Source organism: Squalius cephalus (genome assembly GCF_949319135.1).
Source record: "Squalius cephalus genome assembly, chromosome: 19".
NCBI lineage: Eukaryota > Metazoa > Chordata > Actinopteri > Cypriniformes > Leuciscidae > Squalius > Squalius cephalus.
Genome location: NC_137140.1, coordinates 3764806 through 3785883, shown reverse-complemented (window position 1 = coordinate 3785883; position 21078 = coordinate 3764806). Strand labels below are relative to the sequence as shown.

The following is a 21078-nucleotide window of genomic DNA, read 5'->3' as shown; positions in this document are numbered from 1 at the left end:
TAACCTCTCCCTTTCCCCCCTGGAGGACATCTTATCTGATAAAAAAGACCCTAAAGGTCTTATATCATTTATTTATGGTAAGCTGTCCCAGTTGATGGCTGGTAATCTCTGCAATGTTAAATCTAAATGGGAAAAAGACCTGGAGTGCTCATTCATTGATGATGAATGGGAAACCATATGTGAGAAAGCTCAGATTTTGTCTGTCAAAAGCCGCCATAAACTCATTCAATTTAAATTTAAATTGCGTTCCTGTGTGAATGAATGATGATGTTTTAGCAAACTGTATTGCCGTAGCCTACTGAGTTGAGTAAAAATCGACAGAAATATGTTGAAATAAAATGTAGGCTATTTGTATAAGCAACGTTTTAAACTGAAAATTAACATTTATATGCCCTAATATTTCATAAAAACAACGTTACAGTCAGGCGTTTCTGTTTGTGTATGAATGTTTCGGTTTTAGCAAACTGTATTGCTACACTCCGTAAATATCGACTAAAATATGTTGAAATAAAATGTATTTGTATTTGTATTTGCAAATTAACATTTATATTTCTTATAATAAAAATGAAAGACCTATATTACAGACATATGAAAGACAACATTTCGTTGATTAGTTTTGGATAGATTATACATTTTTAATGTAAAATATCTGCCACCTCAAATAAGCTTTCAAATAAGTTTGCCAATATTTGCTTATGTTAAATATAATATGTTTTGTCAAAAATAAAGTTATCAAATAATCAATCAAATCCTTAACTTTGAAATATGTATGATAAAATGTATACTTTAGTTTTTACAAAGAAAGATTACACTTGAATTGTTGTAATTGTAACCTTTTTAATAAAAATATATATTTACAAGGTAGATGTAAACAAACTATTAAAAGGTAAATATAAGCCTTTTCTTTAAATAACTTTTATTGTGTTTTATTATTGACAAATTTGGGGAGAGGAAAAATATTCCAAAACTGAAAATACAGTATGAGAATTAACTGCACAATTACTAGACATGTTTTCCTTGGATATTATAGGCCAAATTGCAAGCCCAATATGTGGAAAAATAAAAAAGAATTGAGATGCTTCCAACTGTTGCTCTTGCATTCTTGTGGCTCAGTGACTCACCTGAATGAATGGCTAATTAAGTATGCAGGCCCCATTGTCTCCTCAGGTGTGAACCACTACATATACATGACCGTTGACGCCCACTCCGCATATGGCCTTTCCAAACAGAAAGTGCTTTGCAAAATTCAAATCAATGTATCGTGTTATGTGAATGATAAGGCAGGGTGATTTTCACTTCATTTTGAAGAAAAAACACTAGGCAATGACATCTTTTAGACAAAAGTCTTATTGGCACATATTTAGAATGTGTTTTATGGCCTTATTTCAGAAACTTTAGTTTTTAGTTTTTTCAATAACCATGCATAAACATTATTCTCTCAAAAATGCAGACATGTACATTCTTGTTGCTCACATTTCATGGTAGCCCTGTTTGTGCTAAATAGTGTGTAATTTTTTTTTTGCCATTAATATGTTTATAAGCAACTGAAAAAAGCAAAAATGTCAGGGCATGTCAGAACATCTCAAGGACCCCAAAAACACCTTAGACCCCAGAGGGTTAAAGTAATGTAATCGTCTGGTTTTAGCCAGGTTTCTGTCAAACACAGCACATCTAGATTATAGTCTGTAATCATATCATTAACAATAAGTGCTTTTGAAGTAAGGGATATAATATTCAGCAACCCAAGCTTTATCATTTGCTCATTTGTATTATATCTGTTTTTTATTTGTTGAACATCCAATTAAATTTTTACCCTTAGATGGGTTTGGAAGTTTTTTGTATGTCCTAATTCGGGGAACAGACACAGTCTCTATATGCTGATATCTAGGTGAAAGAGGCTCTGTGTGATGGAATTTATCTGACCTTGGTGACGTGAGACAGCTAGCAGACGGTCGGTTTAGCCAGTCTGTCTGCTTCCTGACCCGAGCCCCAGATTGTCATGTTTTATCTGTAAGACAATGTGCCAAATTACTAGAGAGAAGAGCATCACCATCCCAGGGGGAATGAATACCATCTCTTTTCAACAGGTCAGGTCTGCCCCAAAAACTTTTCCAATTGTCTATGAATTCTATATTATTTTGCGGACACCACTTAGACAACCAGCCATTGAGTGAACATAATCTACTAACTATCTCATCACTCCTGCGAACAGGAAGGGGGCCAGAGCAAATTACAGTGCCTAACATCGTACTTGCGAGTTCACACACCTCTTTAACATTAATTTTGTTGATCTCCAACTGGCGGAGTCGAACATCATTTGTGCCGACGTGAATAATAATCTTAGAGAATTTACGATTAGCATTAGCCAGCACTTTTAAATTTGCTTTAATGTCAGGCGCTCTGGCTCCAGGCAAACATGTGACTATGGTGGCTGGTGTCTCTATTTTCACGTTCTGTGTAATAGAATGGCCAATAACTAGGGCACATTCAACAGGATTCTCAGTGGGTGTTTCACTGAGAGGGGAGAATCTATTTGAAGTTGTAATCGGAACGGAAGAGTGGTGTTTTGTCCTGGGACTACAGCGTCTCACCGTCACCCAATTGCCCTGCTGCATGGGCTCTACTTCAGCCGGAACCGAACAATGTAAAGAGGTCACTAAGCTAGTCGCATCCAAAGCAGTATCTTAAGCCCTTGCACTCTTACAATTAACCTCGATTAAAGCTTGGATGCGTGTCTTTAGTTATGGAATCTTCCCCGTCAGCTTTACAATCTCCCTGCATTTATCACATGTAAATCCTGTGCAGACAGAGAAGGAAATGCTAAACATGTTGCATGAGGTGCAAGTAACAATAAGAGGAGAAGATGACATGACTTACCGTGTTTGGTGACTGATCTTACTCACCTAAGTTGTTTGATAGACTCGATAGCAGTATGAACAACCAGGAATGATAGTAAATAATGCAAAACAGAAAGATATACAAAGCTTTCAGACGCACACCAACGCAACAGTAGCAGAAGCAACGAGGCAGACAGGAGCACCTGTACAGACAAGTACTGCGGAGCTAAACCATTTAGTGCTTTGTAAGTAATCAGCAATATTTTAAAATGTGTACAATGTTTAATAGGGAGCCAATGCAGTGTTGACAGAACAGGGCTAATATGGTCATACTTCCTGGTTCTGGTAAGAACTCGAGCTGCTGCGTTTCGGACCAGCTGTAGTTTGTTTATTAAGCGTGCAGGGCAACCACCCAGTAGAGCATTACAATAATCTAGCCTTGAGGTCATGAACTCATGAACTAATTGTTCCGCATTTGTCAATGAGAGCACATGACGTAATTTAGATATATTTTTAAGATGGAAGAATGCGGTTTTACAGATACTAGACACGTGACTTTCAAATGAAAGACTGGTATCAAAGAGCACACCCAGGTTCCTATACGACGACGAAGACTTGACAGAGCAGCCATCAAGTGTCAGACAGTATTCTAGATTATTACGTGAGGAAGTTTTTTCTCCAATAATTAGAATCTCTGTTTTTTCAGAATTAAGTTGTAGGAAATTACTAGTCATCCAGTTTGTTATATCAGCTATGCATTCCGTTAATTTTGTGAACTGATAAGTTTCGTCAGGGCGTGAAGAAATATAGAGCTGAGTATCATCGGCATAACAGTGAAAACTAATGCCATGCTTCCTAATGATATCTCCTAATGGTAGCGTGTACAGTGTGAACAGCAGTGGTCCTAGTACTGAGCTTTGTGGTACGCCATACTGAACTTGTGATCGATGAGACATCTCTGCTACAAACTGATAAAGGTCAGATAAGTATGATTTAAACCATGCTAATGCAATTCCACTAATGGCAACATCATTTTCGAGTCTATTTAAAAGAATGTTGTGGTCAATAGTGTCAAATGCAGCACTAAGATCGAGTAACACTAATAGAGAGATACAACCACGATCGGATGATAAAGAGCAAATAATTTGTGACTCTAATGAGAGCAGTCTCAGTACTATGGTACGGTCTAAATCCTGACTGAAAATCCTTGCAGATATCATTTCTTTCTAAAAAGAAACATAGTTGTGAGGATACTGCCTTTTCCAGTATCTTTGACAGAAAGGGTAGATTCGAGATCGGTCTGTAATTGACTAATTCTGTAGGATCAAGTTGCATTCTTTTAACAAGTGGTTTAATTATAGCCAGCTTAAAGGTTTTTGGTACGTATCCTAGAGACAAAGATGAATTGATGATATTAAGAAGAGGATCTATGACCTCTGGAAGCATCTCTTTCAGTAGCTTAGTCGGTATAGGGTCTAACATACATGTTGTCGGTTTAGATGATTTAATGAGTTTAGGGAATTCTTCCTCTCCTATAGCAATAAATGAATCAGATTTTTCCTTGGGGAGACTACAATGCACTCCCTGATGCGATACTGTAGTAGACGGTTGCATAGTTATAATTTTGTACCTGATATTATCAATCTTATAAGTGAAGAAGTCATTACTGCTGTGTTGCTTGGAAATTTCTGGGTTCGAAGCTTTCTTTTTCGTTAGTTTAGCCACTGTTTCAAATAAATACCTAGGGTTTTGTTTATTTTCTTCTAATAGGGTTGAAAAATAAGCAGATCTAGCAGCTTTTAAGGCCTCTCTGTATGCAATCGAGCTCTCTTTTCCATGAAATGCAAAATACCTCTTGTTTTGTTTTCTTCCAGCTACGCTCCATTTTTCTGGCTGCTCTCTTAAGTGCCTGAGTGTGCTCGGTGTACCACGGCGTTGGACTATTTTCTTTAATCTTCTTTAAACTGTCTTTTTGCGAGCTGTGGTAAACAGCGCGCATCTCTGCCGTTCATTCATCAAAAACAGAAACCCGATTCACGTGAGAAGAAAAAAAAAAACTTACAGTATTCCTCAGCTCGCTCCTCGATATACCCGCACTTCTGAGGTACTTTTTTCATTATTGTTATTCCTCACAGCGCTGCGAGACGGTGTAAACAAGTAATGATCTGAATAAACTTGTGTTTCTCGAGCTGATATGGGGGCGTTCACAGGATTGCGCGGATTGCCTCATTCATTTGCGTTTGAATAGCGCGCGCTCTCCGTAGGCGGAGTCACATTACATTTGAATCAGTTGTAATGAGGTCGACTGGAATCGCTCTCTTTTAATACAGATTTCACAAGATGAGAATATTTGTTTTTTATATAAATTACTTCATTTAAGAGAAGAGAATTCAAGCTTCATGCCTGTATGTCTGTTTGCCTGTTTGACTGAGTATTCGCTGAGTTATTGTTCATTTTCGGACGCGTTTCAGATTGGACTACACTGAAAGATAGAAGGCAGAACTCGCATCACGTTTATTTTTCTTTATTTGGCGAAAAGCACAACACTTTGTTTTTATTGTGAGTGTACACAAAAATAATACACACTTAACAGGATAGATTGATGTACAACACAAGCATATAAGATAAAAATTAATATTTTTATTTTATTATTTTTTTGCACTCATACGGAAAAAAACGAGCCTATCGCGCCGGCGCGATAGCCGACCTCAGGGGGTTAAATGAGTCCACCCCGCAAGATTACTGTTATAATCATGAACCTCGTCTGAAAGGCAAAGGGGGAGGTGTTGCTGTAATTTATAGTCATATTTTTAGAATTACTAAGAAGTCTAGTTTCAAATATAATTCTTTTGAAGTGTTGGTGCTTAATATTGCAATATATAGTGTAAATGATAAATCACGTTTGAGATTTGTGCTGGCTACTGTATACAGGCCACCAGGGCACCATACAGACTTTATCAAAGAATTTGCTGACTTTCTATCAGAGTTAGTACTGGTTGCAGATTATGGGCCCTATTTTCACGATCTGAAACGCAAGTGTCAAGCGCAAAGCGCAAGTAACTTTGTGGGCGGGTCTTGGGCGCTGTTGCTATTTTCCCGGCGGGATAAATGCCTCTTGCGCCTGCCGCAAATCTAAAAGGGGTTGGTCTGAAGTAGCTTCATTATTCATAGGTGTGGTTTGGGCGTAACGTGAAATAAACCAATCAGAGCGACATCTCACATTCCCTTTAAGAGCAGGCGCGCATATTCCATGGCGGATTCCTATTATAACGGCGGATTTGCCAGACGCACGCCAGGAGCGGTTCACAGCCGAGGAGACTGACGTTCTCGTCAGGGACGTTGGGGATGGAGAAACCCACCCAAATTAACTTCGGTTAAACAGGCGTATGATAATTTGGGTAAATGTGTAAGCTAGATGTATGCTTTTATAATAAACTGTCTGTCTGTCTATCTATCTATCTATCTATCTATCTATCTATCTATCTATCTATCGTAATAATGTATGATTTGCAAAAATGAAAACTGCTGCTTCTGTGTAGATTAGAGAATCAAAGTGCGCGTTGTGCACACGCTACATTGATTATGGCCAAGCATGCGCCCTTAAAATAGCACATGAATAACATGCGCAACGCGCCACTGACTTTAAACTATTTTTTCCTGGTTAGTGGCGCAATTGTTTTCTAAACCTGCAAAATAGCATGAAGGAACGTTTGCGCCGGAACACGCCTCCTTTTTTGCGCTGAACCGCCCAGGGAGCGCAAATTCATTCCCTAGTTTAGCGACGTGCTTCTGTGGAGGGAAAAGCACGCTTTGCGCGGGTGCAAAATAGGAATGATACATGCGTCGGTGTACAAAGTCAATTGCGCTGGGTGCAAGATAGGGCCCAAAGTCATAATTGTTGGTGATTTTAATATACATGTAGATAACGAAAAAGATTAATTGGGATTGGCATTTAAAGTCATTCTTAACTTTATTGGAGTTAGACAATGTGTCAGGATCTACTCATTGTCGTAATCATACTCTAGAATCTAATATTATCACACGGAATCAATGTTGATGCCATTGAAACTCTGCAGCAGAGCGATGACATCTCAGATCATTATCTAGTCTCGTGTAAACTTTAGCCAAGGCTGCAAAGCCGACTCCGTGTTACAAATATGTTAGAGCTATCACTTCTGCCACTAAAGATTGCTTTATTAATAATCTTCCTAATCAGTTTCATCATCTCAGCATCACTCGATATTGCGACAGAAACTTTTAACTCTCTCTTTTCCAGCACTTTAGACACAGTTGCTCCTTTGCGCTTAAAGAAGATTAAAGAAAATAGTCCAACGCCATGGTACAACGAGCACACTCAGGCACTTAAGAGAGCAGCCAGAAAAATGGAGCGTAGCTGGAAGAAAACAAAACTAGAGGTATTTCGCATTTCATGGAAGGAGAGCTCGATTGCATACAGAGAGGCCTTAAAAGCTGCTAGATCTGCTTATTTTTCAACCCTATTAGAAGAAAATAAACAAAACCCTAGGTATTTATTTGAAACAGTGGCTAAACTAACGAAAAAGAAAGCTTCAGACACAGTTGCACAGAAAGCTTCGAGCCCAGAAATTTCCAAGCAACACAGCAGTAATGACTTTATGAACTTCTTCACTTATAAGATTGATAATATCAGGGACAAAATTATAACTATGTAACCGTCTACTACAGTATCGCATCAGGGAGTGCATTGTAGTCTCCCCAAGGAAAAATTCGATTCATTTATTGCTATAGGAGAGGAAGAATTCGATTAAACTCAGTAAATCATCTAAACCGACAACATGTATGTTAGACCCTATACCGACTAAGCTACTGAAAGAGATGCTTCCAGAAGTCATAGATCCTCTTCTTAATATCATCAATTCATCTTTGTCTCTAGGATACGTCCCAAAAACCTTTAAGCTGGCTATGATTAAACCACTTGTTAAAAGAACGCAACTTCATCCTACAGAATTAGTCAATTACAGGCCGATCTCGAATCTACCCTTTCTGTCAAAGATACTAGAAAAGGCAGTATCCTCACAACTATGTTTTATTTTAGAAAGAAATGATATCTGCGAGGATTTCAGTCAGGATTTAGACCGTACCATAGTACTGAGACTGCTCTCATTAGAGTCACAAATGATTTGCTCCTATCATCCGATCGTGGTTGTATCTCTCTATTAGTGTTACTCGATCTTAGTGCTGCATTTGACACTATTGACCACAACATTCTTTTAAATACACTCGAAAATTATGTTGGCATTAGTGGAATTGCATTAACATGGTTTAAATCATACTTATCTGACCGTTATCAGTTTGTAGCAGTAAATGAAGAGATGTCTTATCGATCACAAGTTCAGTATGGCGTACCACAAGGCTCAGTACTAGGACCACTGCTGTTCACTCTGTACGCGCTACCATTAGGAGATATCATTAGGAAGCATGGAATTAGCTTTCACTGTTATGCCGATGACACTCAGCTCTATATTTTTTCATAACCTAACGAAAACTACCAATTCAAAAAATTAACGGAATGCATAGCTGATATAAAAAACTGGATGACTAGTAATTTCCTACTACTAAATTCTGAAAAAACAGAGATTCTAATTATTTGACAAAAAAACATCCTCACCTAATTATCTAGAATACTGTCTAACACTTGATGGCTGCTCTGTCAAGTCTTCGTCGTCGGTTTGGAACCTGGGTGTGCTCTTTGATACCAATCTGTCATTTGAAAGTCACGTGTCTAGTATCTGTAAAACCGCATTTTTCCATCTTAAAAATATATCTAAATTATGCCATATGCTCTCATTGACAAATGCAGAACAATTAGTTCATGCGTTCATGACCTCAAGGCTAGATTATTGTAATGCTCTAACTGGGTGGTTGCCCTGCACGCTTAATAAAAAAACTACAGCTGGTCCAAAACGCAGCAGCTCGAGTTCTTACCAGAACCAGGAAGTATGACCATATTAGCCCTGTTCTGTCAACACTGCATTGGCTGCAGACACTGCCCTGTCAATCATCTTGTCACAGTTAAAATCTTCTAATAAATCTAATTTAATTTCCTACCGTTTCGGAGAGAAATGTAGTAGCACGTTCATCTGCCAGTGAGTCTTTCATGGAGACTGTCCTCATGTGTTTGCAATTTTAATATAATAATGCATTTAAAAGTTGGTGCGCTTCACCAACGGACAACAGACGCGCTCAAATGCCTCTGGGCGCAATTGGATAGACCTAAAACCAATCAGAGCGATCGTCATCGTGTAAAGCCCACCTCAACATTTCTGATTGGTGCCTCGATTTGGACGGATTAGAAATCGGCTTGAATGGGCTCTTTGCCAGACTACTTGCAGAGCAAATCTAAATTTGACGGAAGTTTGTCTGGGTTTTCCCAGGCTAGTCTACAGCTGCCCCGCATCGAAACAATGTTGGACTGTGTTTAGCTTACTCAGGGCGGGTCTATGCTAATACTGCAGTGTCCATCAACAGTTGTGGGAGGGGCTTGTGCACAAGTACGTCGCACAGCCCTGAATCTGAGAACGGAGACATTAAGAAATCATGTTCATTTCAAATACTTATATCACTGACAACAGTAGTCCGGCCAGGATATTGTCATTTAAAAGTGAAGTTGCAGCCCTCAACTGATGTTGATGTTGTCATGTTGTGTTTTGGCCTGATGCTCCTCCCTCCACCTATCTACCAATCAATCAATCAATCAATCAATTTTTATTTATAAAGCGATTTACAACAACCAAAGTTGATCAAAGCGCTGGACAGAGACAAAAAACCCTAACCCTAACCCTAACTTACCAATCACAAAGTCAGTAGTGTTTCGGCATCCGGGTTGCCAGCTCTGCTCTAGTTACCACAGCTGCAGCTACAAACGTGTTGGATAAAAAATGTCTAACGTTACAAAACCTAAAAGACCTCGTTATGAATCTGAAGCATAAACATAATTAACAGAAAAAAAACTTACTGCGTAGGACTTGTCACTTGCCATTGAAAGCTCCTTGTAGCAGCCTACGTTCCCTCTGGATCATGCAGCCTAACTGGCAACCTAGAGTCGGGGGGGAGGGGGAGGGGATACACCGCTCTACAGTCATTTGAAAGTGTTTGCAGTACCAGTTTTGGCCACAATCTTACATACGGTTCCTTTAAAACTCATTTCTTTCAGTTACATAAACTCAAGAACAAGTGCGCTGATCCACGTCGATAGATGGCGGTGCAACGTCAACACCGTATCGGTACTTTTAATCGGTACCGTATGGAATTTTTACCATTTTTTTATATACTGTCTATGCCATTTTACTGTCTATGATTTTTACAGACCACAGTTGAAGTGTTTACTGTATGTTAAATTCAGACATTTCATTTTAGAGTTTTATTTATTTATTTACTTACTTGCTCTACATAAAACCACATTTTACACCGCATACAATAGTTGATATAAGAGTGAAAGAAATCTTAGTATATAGACCCATACTCCAAACAGAGACCATGTTCCCATTACATCGTTGATAGACTGGAAATAACTGATCCTGTATTGGTATCAGCACCAATACTTGAACTTTTTAACCTTCTGGTATTAATGCAGAGTTTAAGTTATAGCCTGATCATAGCCAATGTATTTCAAATACATAGTAGGCAGATTTGTGCCATCTGGTGGAAGAAAGAAAGAAAATCATATGTTATGACCATTGTGTAACTAGCCATATATATATATATATATATATATATATATATATATATATATTTGTAGATTTACCCTAAAAAATCTCTATTTTTTTATTTCCAATTCATTTCCTATGGTGGTCATTTTTGACAGTGAAGATTACAAGTATGACTATTTTTTAACACAATGATCTCAAACTCAATTCCTGGAGGGCCACAGCTCTGCACAGTTTTGCTCCAACCCTAATCAAACACACCTGATCCAGCTAATCAAGGTCTTCAGGATTAGGGCTGGGCGATATATCGCATGACATTGTTAGGCGCAAGCTGACAAGCTGAGCCATATCGCATTAATTATCGCAGGCGATACGTCCGCGATATTAATGCGATATGGCTCAGCTTGTCAGTGAACTACGGCTCTTTGTAGTGAATGCCGCTCCATCTGAAAGCAGGTGATGGAGATTTACTACTAGTCAAGGAACCGGCTTTACTGACGAGGTGCACCTAACAATGTCATGCGATATATCGCCCAGCCCTATTCAGGATTACTAGAAACTTCCTTGCAGGTGTGAGTTGGAGCTGGTTGGAACTAAACTGTGCAGAGCTGTGGCCCTCTAGGAATTGAGTTTGAGACCACTGTTTTAACACCATTTGCCATTCTAATCATGTTTTTTATGTGTGTGTGTCTTCATATTGCACAGGCCTACCAAAAAAAAAAAAAAAAATACACATCCAAATCTAAAATGACTGAAGACTGCCAGAGGGTTAAGCAGATCGGTCAGAATGATTTGACTAATGCAAACTGAAGAAATATTCATGGTCCTTACTAAAACAATCAATATGACTTATGAAGCAAATCATTACTTTGATTCGTTCAGTTCCTCACATGAAGACTTTGCACAGCACAGGTCATGTGGACTGTTTTTATAGTGCTGGATGCTTTTTGTCCTTGTTTTTTTAAACTGAACAGCCGTCTGTAGAGCTGCATACGGATTTCTCCAAATTTCTCCTTTTGTGTTTCATGAAAAACAACAGCAGCATACGGGTTTGGAACAACATTTCTGGATGTTTTTTTTGTTTGTTTGTTTTTTTTTGGTGAAATATTTCTCAAAGACACACAAAGCTAAAAATAAATGGTGAAAGTTAAAAGCATGCAATGTTTCTCAGCGCTCGGCCATGGCCTGCTCCGCCATGAGGAGTGGCTGTAAGCACTGTCGAGGCGGATCCACCGTGAGCCTGTCGCCGCCAGCCATCCTCCGCAGCTCGCTGGCGTTGTCCTGGATGGTGTGGTGATGGTACAGCTGGAGACTGAGATGTGGAGAAAGGGAAGTATGTTATGTGTGTTGTTGAGTTAAAGGGATTGTTCACCAAAAAATAAAACCCTCATTTACTCACCCTCATGATGTTCCAAACCTGTATGAATTTCTTTCTTTATACAGGTTTTCTTCTGCTGTAACCACACAATTTCTGGTCCTAGTATTTTTATTTTATTTTTCCCATAGTTTGTAAGTCAACGGGGTCCATCAACTGTTTGGTTACTATATTCTTCAAAATATCTTCTTTTGTGTTCAACAGAAGAAAGAAACTCATACAGGTTTGGGACAACATGAGGGTGAGTAAATGACAGAGTTTACATTTTTGGGTGAACTATCCTTTTAAGGCAAGACACCAAAGGTGGACACGGTAAACATTTCAACTAATAGATATATTACCATATTTTCCCTACTCGGTTGATGATAGTACATTAAGAAATTTTTCTATAATGTAACATTAAAATATGCAAATGTGCCATTATTTAGTTAAATATGAACTAATTTGTATACATTTCCAGAACAGAAATCTGAACACTGGATGAAGCCAAGTTCAACATTCTTGTTTAATTTCTTTGACATATTAAAATGAAAGATTTCTATTATGGAAGCTTGTTTCTGCCACAGAATAAAATATAAAAAAAAGGTAATTACGAGTCTTTATCTCACAATTCTGATATTTTTCCCACAATAGCGAGTTCACAATTTTGAGAAATAAAGTCGTAATTGTGAGAGTTGCAATGACATTTTTTTATTCAGTGGCGGAAACAAGCTCCCATAGTTTTTACACAAGAGATTTGGATATCTTTTTTTAGCATTCCATAAATCAGAAAACTTTTTTCCCCACCGTTTTGTTTGGAATAAATTATTATATAAACCAAGCAAATGATATATGAACAAACCCCTGTGTAAAAACTTTAAGAATAGACAGGAATAAAACTGTAAAGTTTGGTGTATGTAAATCTGTTGAAAAGACTAATATTGAGGAAACAGCCTTAAAAAGATATGAATTGTAATTGAAAAACACAAATAGATGAAGTGTAATGAAATAAGCACTTAAATATGTATCCACTCCACTTAAATTATTCAGGCCCTTCATAGATATGACACGTTTAAATTAAGTTCTCTTTACTTAAACATCTAATTAGGAGTAATGCGTATTTATATTTAAAAAGTCTAACATAAAATATTTAAATAGTGTCATCTATGAAAATGATTTAAGTTTGATCAACTCAATTTAGTTGAAAGAAGACGTTATTGGAAGCAAAATAGCCCAAAATCTCAAAATGAACCATTGCCTGAAAAACAATAGTGTCTTTCCTTAAACAAAAGCCGGGTCCTGTGAAGTGATATGAAGTGATTCGGGATAGGGTACTTACTCAGGGGTCTTGTTATTTCGTTTCAGGCTGCAATAACAAGGACAAAGAGAAAAGGAAAGTTGAAATGGTCATTGAAACAGCGTTAGCATCAGAAACTCTGTGACTCTGTGAAGCGGACATACACTCCCTCTCTCCTACAGCACATGATGTAGGCCAGGATGAGACAGAGGATCAACGCCAGGGCAAAGGGAACGACGACGGTGACGATGTAGTCGGGGAGGAAATCTCTGTCGGGCGGAGACTCTGGAGGGCTGAACTCTCCACCCCATGCCAGGACACCTGACCCCACGGTGGGCACCGGAGCGCGAGGAACAGGCTTGGACAGATCGAACTGGTACAGAAACGAGATGTAAGAGTGAAGGTGAGCTATCCATTACACAGAACACCATGTGTCGTGTCTCACCAGGACAGTGTGGCACCAGTTTATGCAGTTGATGGGGATTGTGCAGGTGCTGCAGTCTCCGCTGATCTTTCCTCCGGACACACACTCTCTCTGCTGCTCCGGCGTCTCAAGCCTCAGCATACACTGGGAGAAGGGCTGGTCTGATCCCAGTTTCACATACACACTGAGACAAACACAGACATGTGGCAAAATAAGGTTCATTCTGTCACTTTAGTTCACCTTCATGCTGCTCCAAACCCATAAGGCCTTCGTTCACGCATATCTTTTGATTTTGATTCGCTTTACGATGTCTTGATGACCTCTTTGGTTACCTGGACTTTCAATGGAGGCACAGAACCCCTTTTAGGTTTCAATAAAAAAGTCTTAATTTATGTTTAGAAGATTCAGGTTCAGGTTCATCTTATGAAATAGATATCGCAAATCTCAATTAAAGAATATTTGGATACATTTACTGGAAAACGAGACACAAATACTGACTGATAAGTGGTTTTTAAAACAAATACCTGAATTGTAAGCTAAATTAATTATAATTAAATAATAATAATGCACTAATAGAATATTATTATTATAATTATACAATATAATAATAATAATAATATTTACAAGACAAAAATACTGACTGAAATTTTTAATTTGTAAAAGAAAATACCTGAATAGTAAGCTAAATTAAATAATTATATAATAATATGAAATATATAATAATATTATTATGATTAGTGTGTTGTAGTAATAATCTCTAATAATAATTTGTAAAATGTATAATTGTAACAACAACATAATAATATTCTATAATTATTCTATAATTATTATTATTATTGTTGTTAGTATTATTATTATTGTTAATATTATTATTATTTAGTATAATATATACTCCAATAATAATGGGTAAATCATTTTAATAATATTAATTTCACAACAACATAATAATAATAATTATTATTATTTTATTATTATTATTATTATATAATTATGTAATAATAATAATTATCATTATTGTTGTTAGTATTATTATTATTTTTTTATTGTTAGTATTATTATTTAGTATAATATATACTCCAATAATAATTGGTTAAAAATATATAATTTCACAACAATAACATAATAAAAATGTTCCATTAAACAAAACAGTCACATTAAAGCTTTTGAAAGAGATGTAGTTCTATAATACTATACTGCTAATAATAATAATAATAATAAATATTGAGAGTAGCCTTACCCCTCAAAATAGCCTGGAAGAGGAAGGGGGACGCGGCCGCCTCTGTCCAGAGCAGAGGTGATGTTCACGAAGTCCAGTCTGCTGGTTCCCCACAGATGCTGAATGTCCCGCTGGATCTCCTGTTGGACAGCAGCCGGCAGAACCTTCTCGATCTCTCTCCGCTCTATGAAGAACTCGGCCTGGTACGGCATGAGCTTTACTGGAGGAGAACAAGCCCAGAACATCAGAGGAGCATCACAGGAGCATCACAGGAGCGCGTGAGGAACAGATTCATCAGCCACACCGTACCTGCAGGACCCACGTTTATCACCAGCCTCTCTCGAGATGTGTCGTAACTCCGCTTGTTGATCACAAATATCTGACAGATACATATTTTGATTAGACTTTTTTGTTTTTAAGCCCAATAATATTGTGTCTGAGTATACACAGGCAATTAAACCTAATTATTAGAGGTGTAACAATATATCGTGTCTCAATATATCAGAATACAAAAATGCAACATGCATCGTGGATAGTGACAGTATGTATTGTGTATAGTATATAAAAATCACTATAAAAAGTTTTCAGAGTTTTAGTGTCAGTGCTACATTAAAGCTCCAGTATGTAACTTTTGTATGTGACCACAAGGGGGCGCAGTTTCCAACAATAACAAAGGCGAAGCTTGATGACGCTATGAAGGAGGTGACGATGGGAGATGTCGTTTTTAATGCGTTTTCACCATCTAGCGATATATCTACATGGAATTAATGAATCATGATCACGGATGAGGTAATTTATTCGTTTTTGTATTACCTGTATGTCTGATCGTATTATTTTATGTCATCATAATTAATGAACTGCAAGGAACGTGAAATGTTATGCTATATTATCCCGTTACAACATACAGCTATTTGTCAAATGATTTGTTTGGTTTATGTTGTGCAGTTTTACGTTTTTATGGTTAATGCCGTGTTGTTTAACGTGTTCAAACCAATATCTAAAAGTAAATTTGAACGAACATTTGCAAGTAATGACTAAATATATTTTTTTAACATCATATCTGATTGTATTTAATTGTACTGCCATAATCTCGGTCACCACACGTGATAAAAAGCCTTACCGAAGTTCAAAGAGCAATATAACTTTGTTTATAAGTGCTATTATTGACAGTTGCATGTCTTACCTGTCTCAATACACTCGCGAGAGCAGAGTCTCTGTCAAGTCCAAGATTCGCGCAGCTCTCTCCATCTCGAAAACGCCTGGACGATATTTATCCGGGTTTTATTCCTCCGTTTGTCACACAGTCTGCGTGTATCCGAATATGGACGCTTTCGTTTTGTTGGCACTTCAATACTCGCCAAAGAGTAATCGTGATCCATAACAGCTATAACCATACAGTCTATAACGCTTTAACCACCACTTCCGCATTTGACCATGTGATATTCCGGTGTGGTGGGTCATATTTTTTATTTTATTCTTTTTTTTATTCTTTGTCAGACGTCTTTATTGTTTATTGTGATAAGAAAAAAAAACTCAATAAAGTTGTTGTAAAAAAAAAAAAAAAAATCCGGTGGTGGAATATCCTATCACATGGTCCACACCGGAAAAAAAGGATAGAGTGGACATTGCGTCACTGAGAGGCCACATTTCTTTTCCGGGACGGCCAGTTATTTAAAATCGGAATTTCTCTGAAATAAAAAATCTTTGGAGACTTTTGAGATATTGTAAGTACACAACTGGAGGAAATATATCACACTGTGCAAGTTATTTTCGGAAATTTTATTACAAAATTCCTACATATTGGAGCTTTAAACTGCTATATATAATGTTGAATATAATGTATAATAATACAATTTGTGTGTCCTGATAATGCCAAATGTCTGATGTTACTTGTAAAAAGTGCAACATTATTTTAAATATATCTAGTCAGTGACAGTGTCCAAGCATATTAATCTAAAATAATTCTGTTTTCAGCCTCAGAGTCATGAATATTGTTATTCTGGTGTCTCTATTGTCCTGTGCATTGGTACAAGCCTCTTCATTTACACCCAAATCAAATTGTGCATTTCGTGTGGTGTTCAAAACCCTATAACACCCGTGGTGTCAAAAGTAGCTTAGAAATCTCTCATTATACTATATTTTCACCCAATATCGGATTCAATCTTTTTGTCAGCTTGTTCTCTTTCAATTAGGACTGGTTTTATATTTCTTGGTTTTATAGGCCTCATTTATTTGACAGCAGGCATCTCATTTCTTTATTAAAAAAAACATTCTTTTTGAATAATTTTGGAAATATTAAATAAAATCTGAAGAAAATTGGCACCGTTGATCACTGTCAAAATGACCCGAACACCACATGAGGGTTAATCTACTACAGTACATTTTCTGTCAACCTTTTATCATATGTCTTGGAGTATCGCAATAATATCGTATCATGAGATCAGTATCGTGATATGTATTGAATCGTGACATGAGGGTATGGTTACAGCCCTACTAATTATGTATGGGTATTTATTTATTTTTTTTGAATGTTGCTGTTAAACATGAGCGATGGTTTCTTCACCTCGATGATGTTTCTGCCCTGGTCCTGTGGCAGTGGCGTCCCGTACAGGAATCCGTTGTCATAAGAATCCCTCTGGGTAAAGCGGAGCCACCGGGGCAGATCGGGAAATCGCTCCTTGTTGCATTTAAACACCATGGGGTCATTATAAAACTGACCTACAGATCAGGACAAGACACATGACGTGCTGTTAGATACTGTGAGCTGGGCTTTTGAAATATTGCATTTGTACATTATCTCCAACACACCGAAGACTTTATGAAAAGGCTCAAATTCACTCTGGAAAAGCTCTCTGTGTAACTCGTAGACGAACAGCTGTCCCGCCGGAGCCTCGGTGATGATGTCTGACCGGACCGCCAGCAAACCGGCTGCGCAGACTGAGGACAGAACACTTTTACATACAGAACTTACTGTGATATCATTCATTATGAACATGAACATGTTTTTTTGTGTTTTTTTTTAATCAAATTTTTATATCATTTTAACATACAAAATGACAGACAAACAATCAGCTATTACAACAGTAAGTAAAAACCAAAATAACAGTGACATTTGTATTATTATAAATAATAATATAAATAAAAATGATAATAAACATAATTAAAACGGGTCAGAGTTACACAGAGGAGATACAGAAAACAAATATTTGAGACAAAATATGCTTCGAAATATAGGGGAGCGCGGGGCACAACCTAACGCGGGGTTAGTTGTAACACGCTTGTTTTAAATACTTCCGCACATGCTTGGATGACGAAACTTTGTTTATTTACTAGTTGCCATATCAACACTATATAGAAAAAAAAAATCCGCCAATTTTTTTTTTTTTTTTTTTTTTTGGAAGATATCCATAGACATTTATTAAACCATAGCAAAAGTAAATTTCTTACTTAAGTTAATTTTTCATCTCTATTTTTTGTGTTTATTTAAAATAAGACAAATCTGATATTATTTTAATCTCCAAGATGTTATTTAACAGTTGAGATAGTTATTAAATGCTTCGCTAACTAGCAGAATTACTAGCAGGGTTTAAATCCCAGTTGTGCAGGCGGGGGCATGTTGTAACACTGCGTTACAATGTGCCCCTATTAGAAATATGCTATTATATTCTATACTTTTATTAATTTTATTGAGAAAACGTGAGAAAAAGGTGAATAAAGACTGAGAGTCAATGTTCAGAAATTACTAATAATTTATTTGTTTTGAACTATGTTGTATAGCTGTGTTTTCATGTGTTCGTAGTCAAAACTCAAAAATGAGTTTATATTTAATTATTAAAAATTGCCATTATTTTATATGAAAAAGTTTTTTAATTGTATTTTATTTAGAAAATATTTTAGTTTGTTTTGTATATTTTTTTTATTAGATCAGATAACATTTTAAGCTGCCATATGTTATGTTACAATGTGCCCCACACATGTTACAATGTACCCCACCTATGGGGCATGTTGTCACATTTCACTTCCATTCTTTCGGGGTATATCAAGAAAAAAGTATATACTGTATTAATAAAACAAAAACACATAATTGTACTAGACATGTGGGAAATTAATGTGGGAAAAAATAAATACTCTGAACCAAAAGTAGATTTACACAAACTGAGAAAGTCAAAAAGCGTTAGGTTGTGCCCCGCTCTCCCCTACACAAGACTATACAAGTACTACAGATTATGTCAAATAAATATCGATACAAAAATATTGACATCCAAACCAAGACAGTTGGAATTACAACCCAACAGGGAACCCTAAATACAACTGTAAATATATGAAGGATAAAGAAAATTTAGAGAACGTTTTAAAAATGTTTTAAAGAATCCGTTGTTGTAAATATTTTAACTGTGTAAGTCTGCAGGTTATCAGAAGCATTTGCAGATTTTAATACGAAAACACTTGTTTGAAGTGTGCATTTATAGGCATATAAAACTACTAGCATTTATGATTAGTTTGAGTTTTTTCACTTCTGTGTGTTTAGTGTGTCAAAGAAACGTCCAAACCTTTGCTCCAGCTTTGAAACCTCAGAAAGGGCTCTTTCAGTGTGTAAAGAGTTCAGAAGAAAGAGAATGAACTTGCCTGTGAGTGCCAAAGCCCAGCTCGCTTTGTCTGCCATCTTGTTTGGACTCTTGATTGACAGGAGCACTTGGTGAAGAGAGCAGAAAACACACCCATCCTAAATCCAGCCAGGGCTATTTTTATCCTTCACGTCAAGCCGTCTCTTCCCGTTGTGTTCTGTGTGTGTGTGTGTGTGTGTGCTATAACAGCTGATGACAATCACATGGGATAACATTTGGAAGTACAGTATTTGTACAGTAGGCCTGCATGAGGAGAAATCCCAATCTGAGGAATCTGATGGGCTGAAATTATTTCAGTATCATTACCACCAGATGTCACAAGAGATCAGATAAACGTGGTGAAGAAACCAGTGACATTTTCCTGAAGTAAACTGACTAATTCGCCAAACGTTTTTTTGTTTGTTTGTTTTGTTTTCCAGAACTACAGTAGGTTCAGGGACAGAGTGAATTGTCATTTTATTTTTTTTATTTTTTTATTTTTTTATTCTATTGTGGTACAGTATGATCAGGGATAGAGTGATTTTTCATTTTATTTATTTTTTTAAAGTTTTTTTTTTATTATTCTAGTCTGATACAGTATGATCAGGGATAGAGTGATTTTTCATTTTATTTATTTTTTTAAAGTTTTTTTTATTTTTTATTATTCTAGTCTGATACAGTATGATCAGGGATAGAGTGATTTTTCATTTTATTTATTTTTTTAAAGTTTTTTTTATTTTTTATTATTCTAGTCTGATACAGTATGATCAGGGATAGAGTGATTTTTCATTTTATTTATTTTTTTAAAGTTATTCTTTTTTTTATTCTAGTCTGCTACAGTATGATCGGGGATAGAGTGATTTTTCATTTTATTTATTTTTTTAAAGTTATTATTTTTTTTATTCTAGTCTGCTACAGTATGATCAGGGATAGAGTGATTTTTCATTTTTTTTTTTTTTTTAAAGTTATTCTTTTTTTTATTCTAGTCTGCTACAGTATGATCGGGGATAGAGTGATTTTTCATTTTATTTATTTTTTTAAAGTTATTTTTTTTTTTATTCTAGTCTGCTACAGTATGATCGGGGATAGAGTGATTTTTCATTTTATTTATTTTTTTAAAGTTATTTTTTTTTTTATTCTAGTCTGCTACAGTATGATCAGAGATAGAGTGATTTTCATTTTATTTATTTTTTTAAAGTTTATTTTTTATTTTTTATTCTAGTCTGATACAGTATGATCGGGGATAGAGTGATTTTTGATTTTATTTATTTTTTTAAAGTTATTATTTTTTTTATTCTAGTCTGCTACAGTATGATCAGAGATAGAGTGATTTTTCATTTTATTTATTTTTTTAAAGTTTATTTTTTATTTTTTATTCTAGTCTGATACAGTATGATCAGAGATAGAGTGATTTTTCATTTTATTTATTTTTTTAAAGTTTTTTTTTTTTATTCTAGTCTGATACAGTATGATCAGGGATAGAGTGATTTTTCATTTTATTTATTTTTTTTTACGTTTTTTTTTTTTATTCTAGTCTGCTACAGTATGATCAGGGATAGAGTGATTTTTCATTTTATTTTTTATTTTATTTATTTTTTTATTTTTTTTATTCTAGTCTGCTACAGTATGATCAGGGATAGAGTGATTTTTCATTTTTTTTT

General features: G+C 36.2%; 1 protein-coding gene across 1 annotated transcript; it reads right to left on the bottom strand.

Moving 5' to 3' along the window:
* Positions 1–11163: 11163 nt before the first annotated feature.
* Positions 11164–19513, bottom strand: sgca (sarcoglycan, alpha). The gene is made up of 9 exons (XM_079852193.1): positions 19440–19513; positions 17622–17750; positions 17377–17531; positions 15123–15192; positions 14835–15033; positions 13619–13781; positions 13338–13546; positions 13216–13242; positions 11164–11834 (listed from the first exon to the last, which is right to left on the bottom strand). Exons 1-9 carry the CDS (start codon positions 19474–19476, stop codon positions 11690–11692), a joined length of 1134 nt encoding a protein of 377 aa, XP_079708319.1. The 5' UTR covers positions 19477–19513; the 3' UTR covers positions 11164–11689.
* Between the last annotated feature and the right edge of the window lie 1565 nt (positions 19514–21078).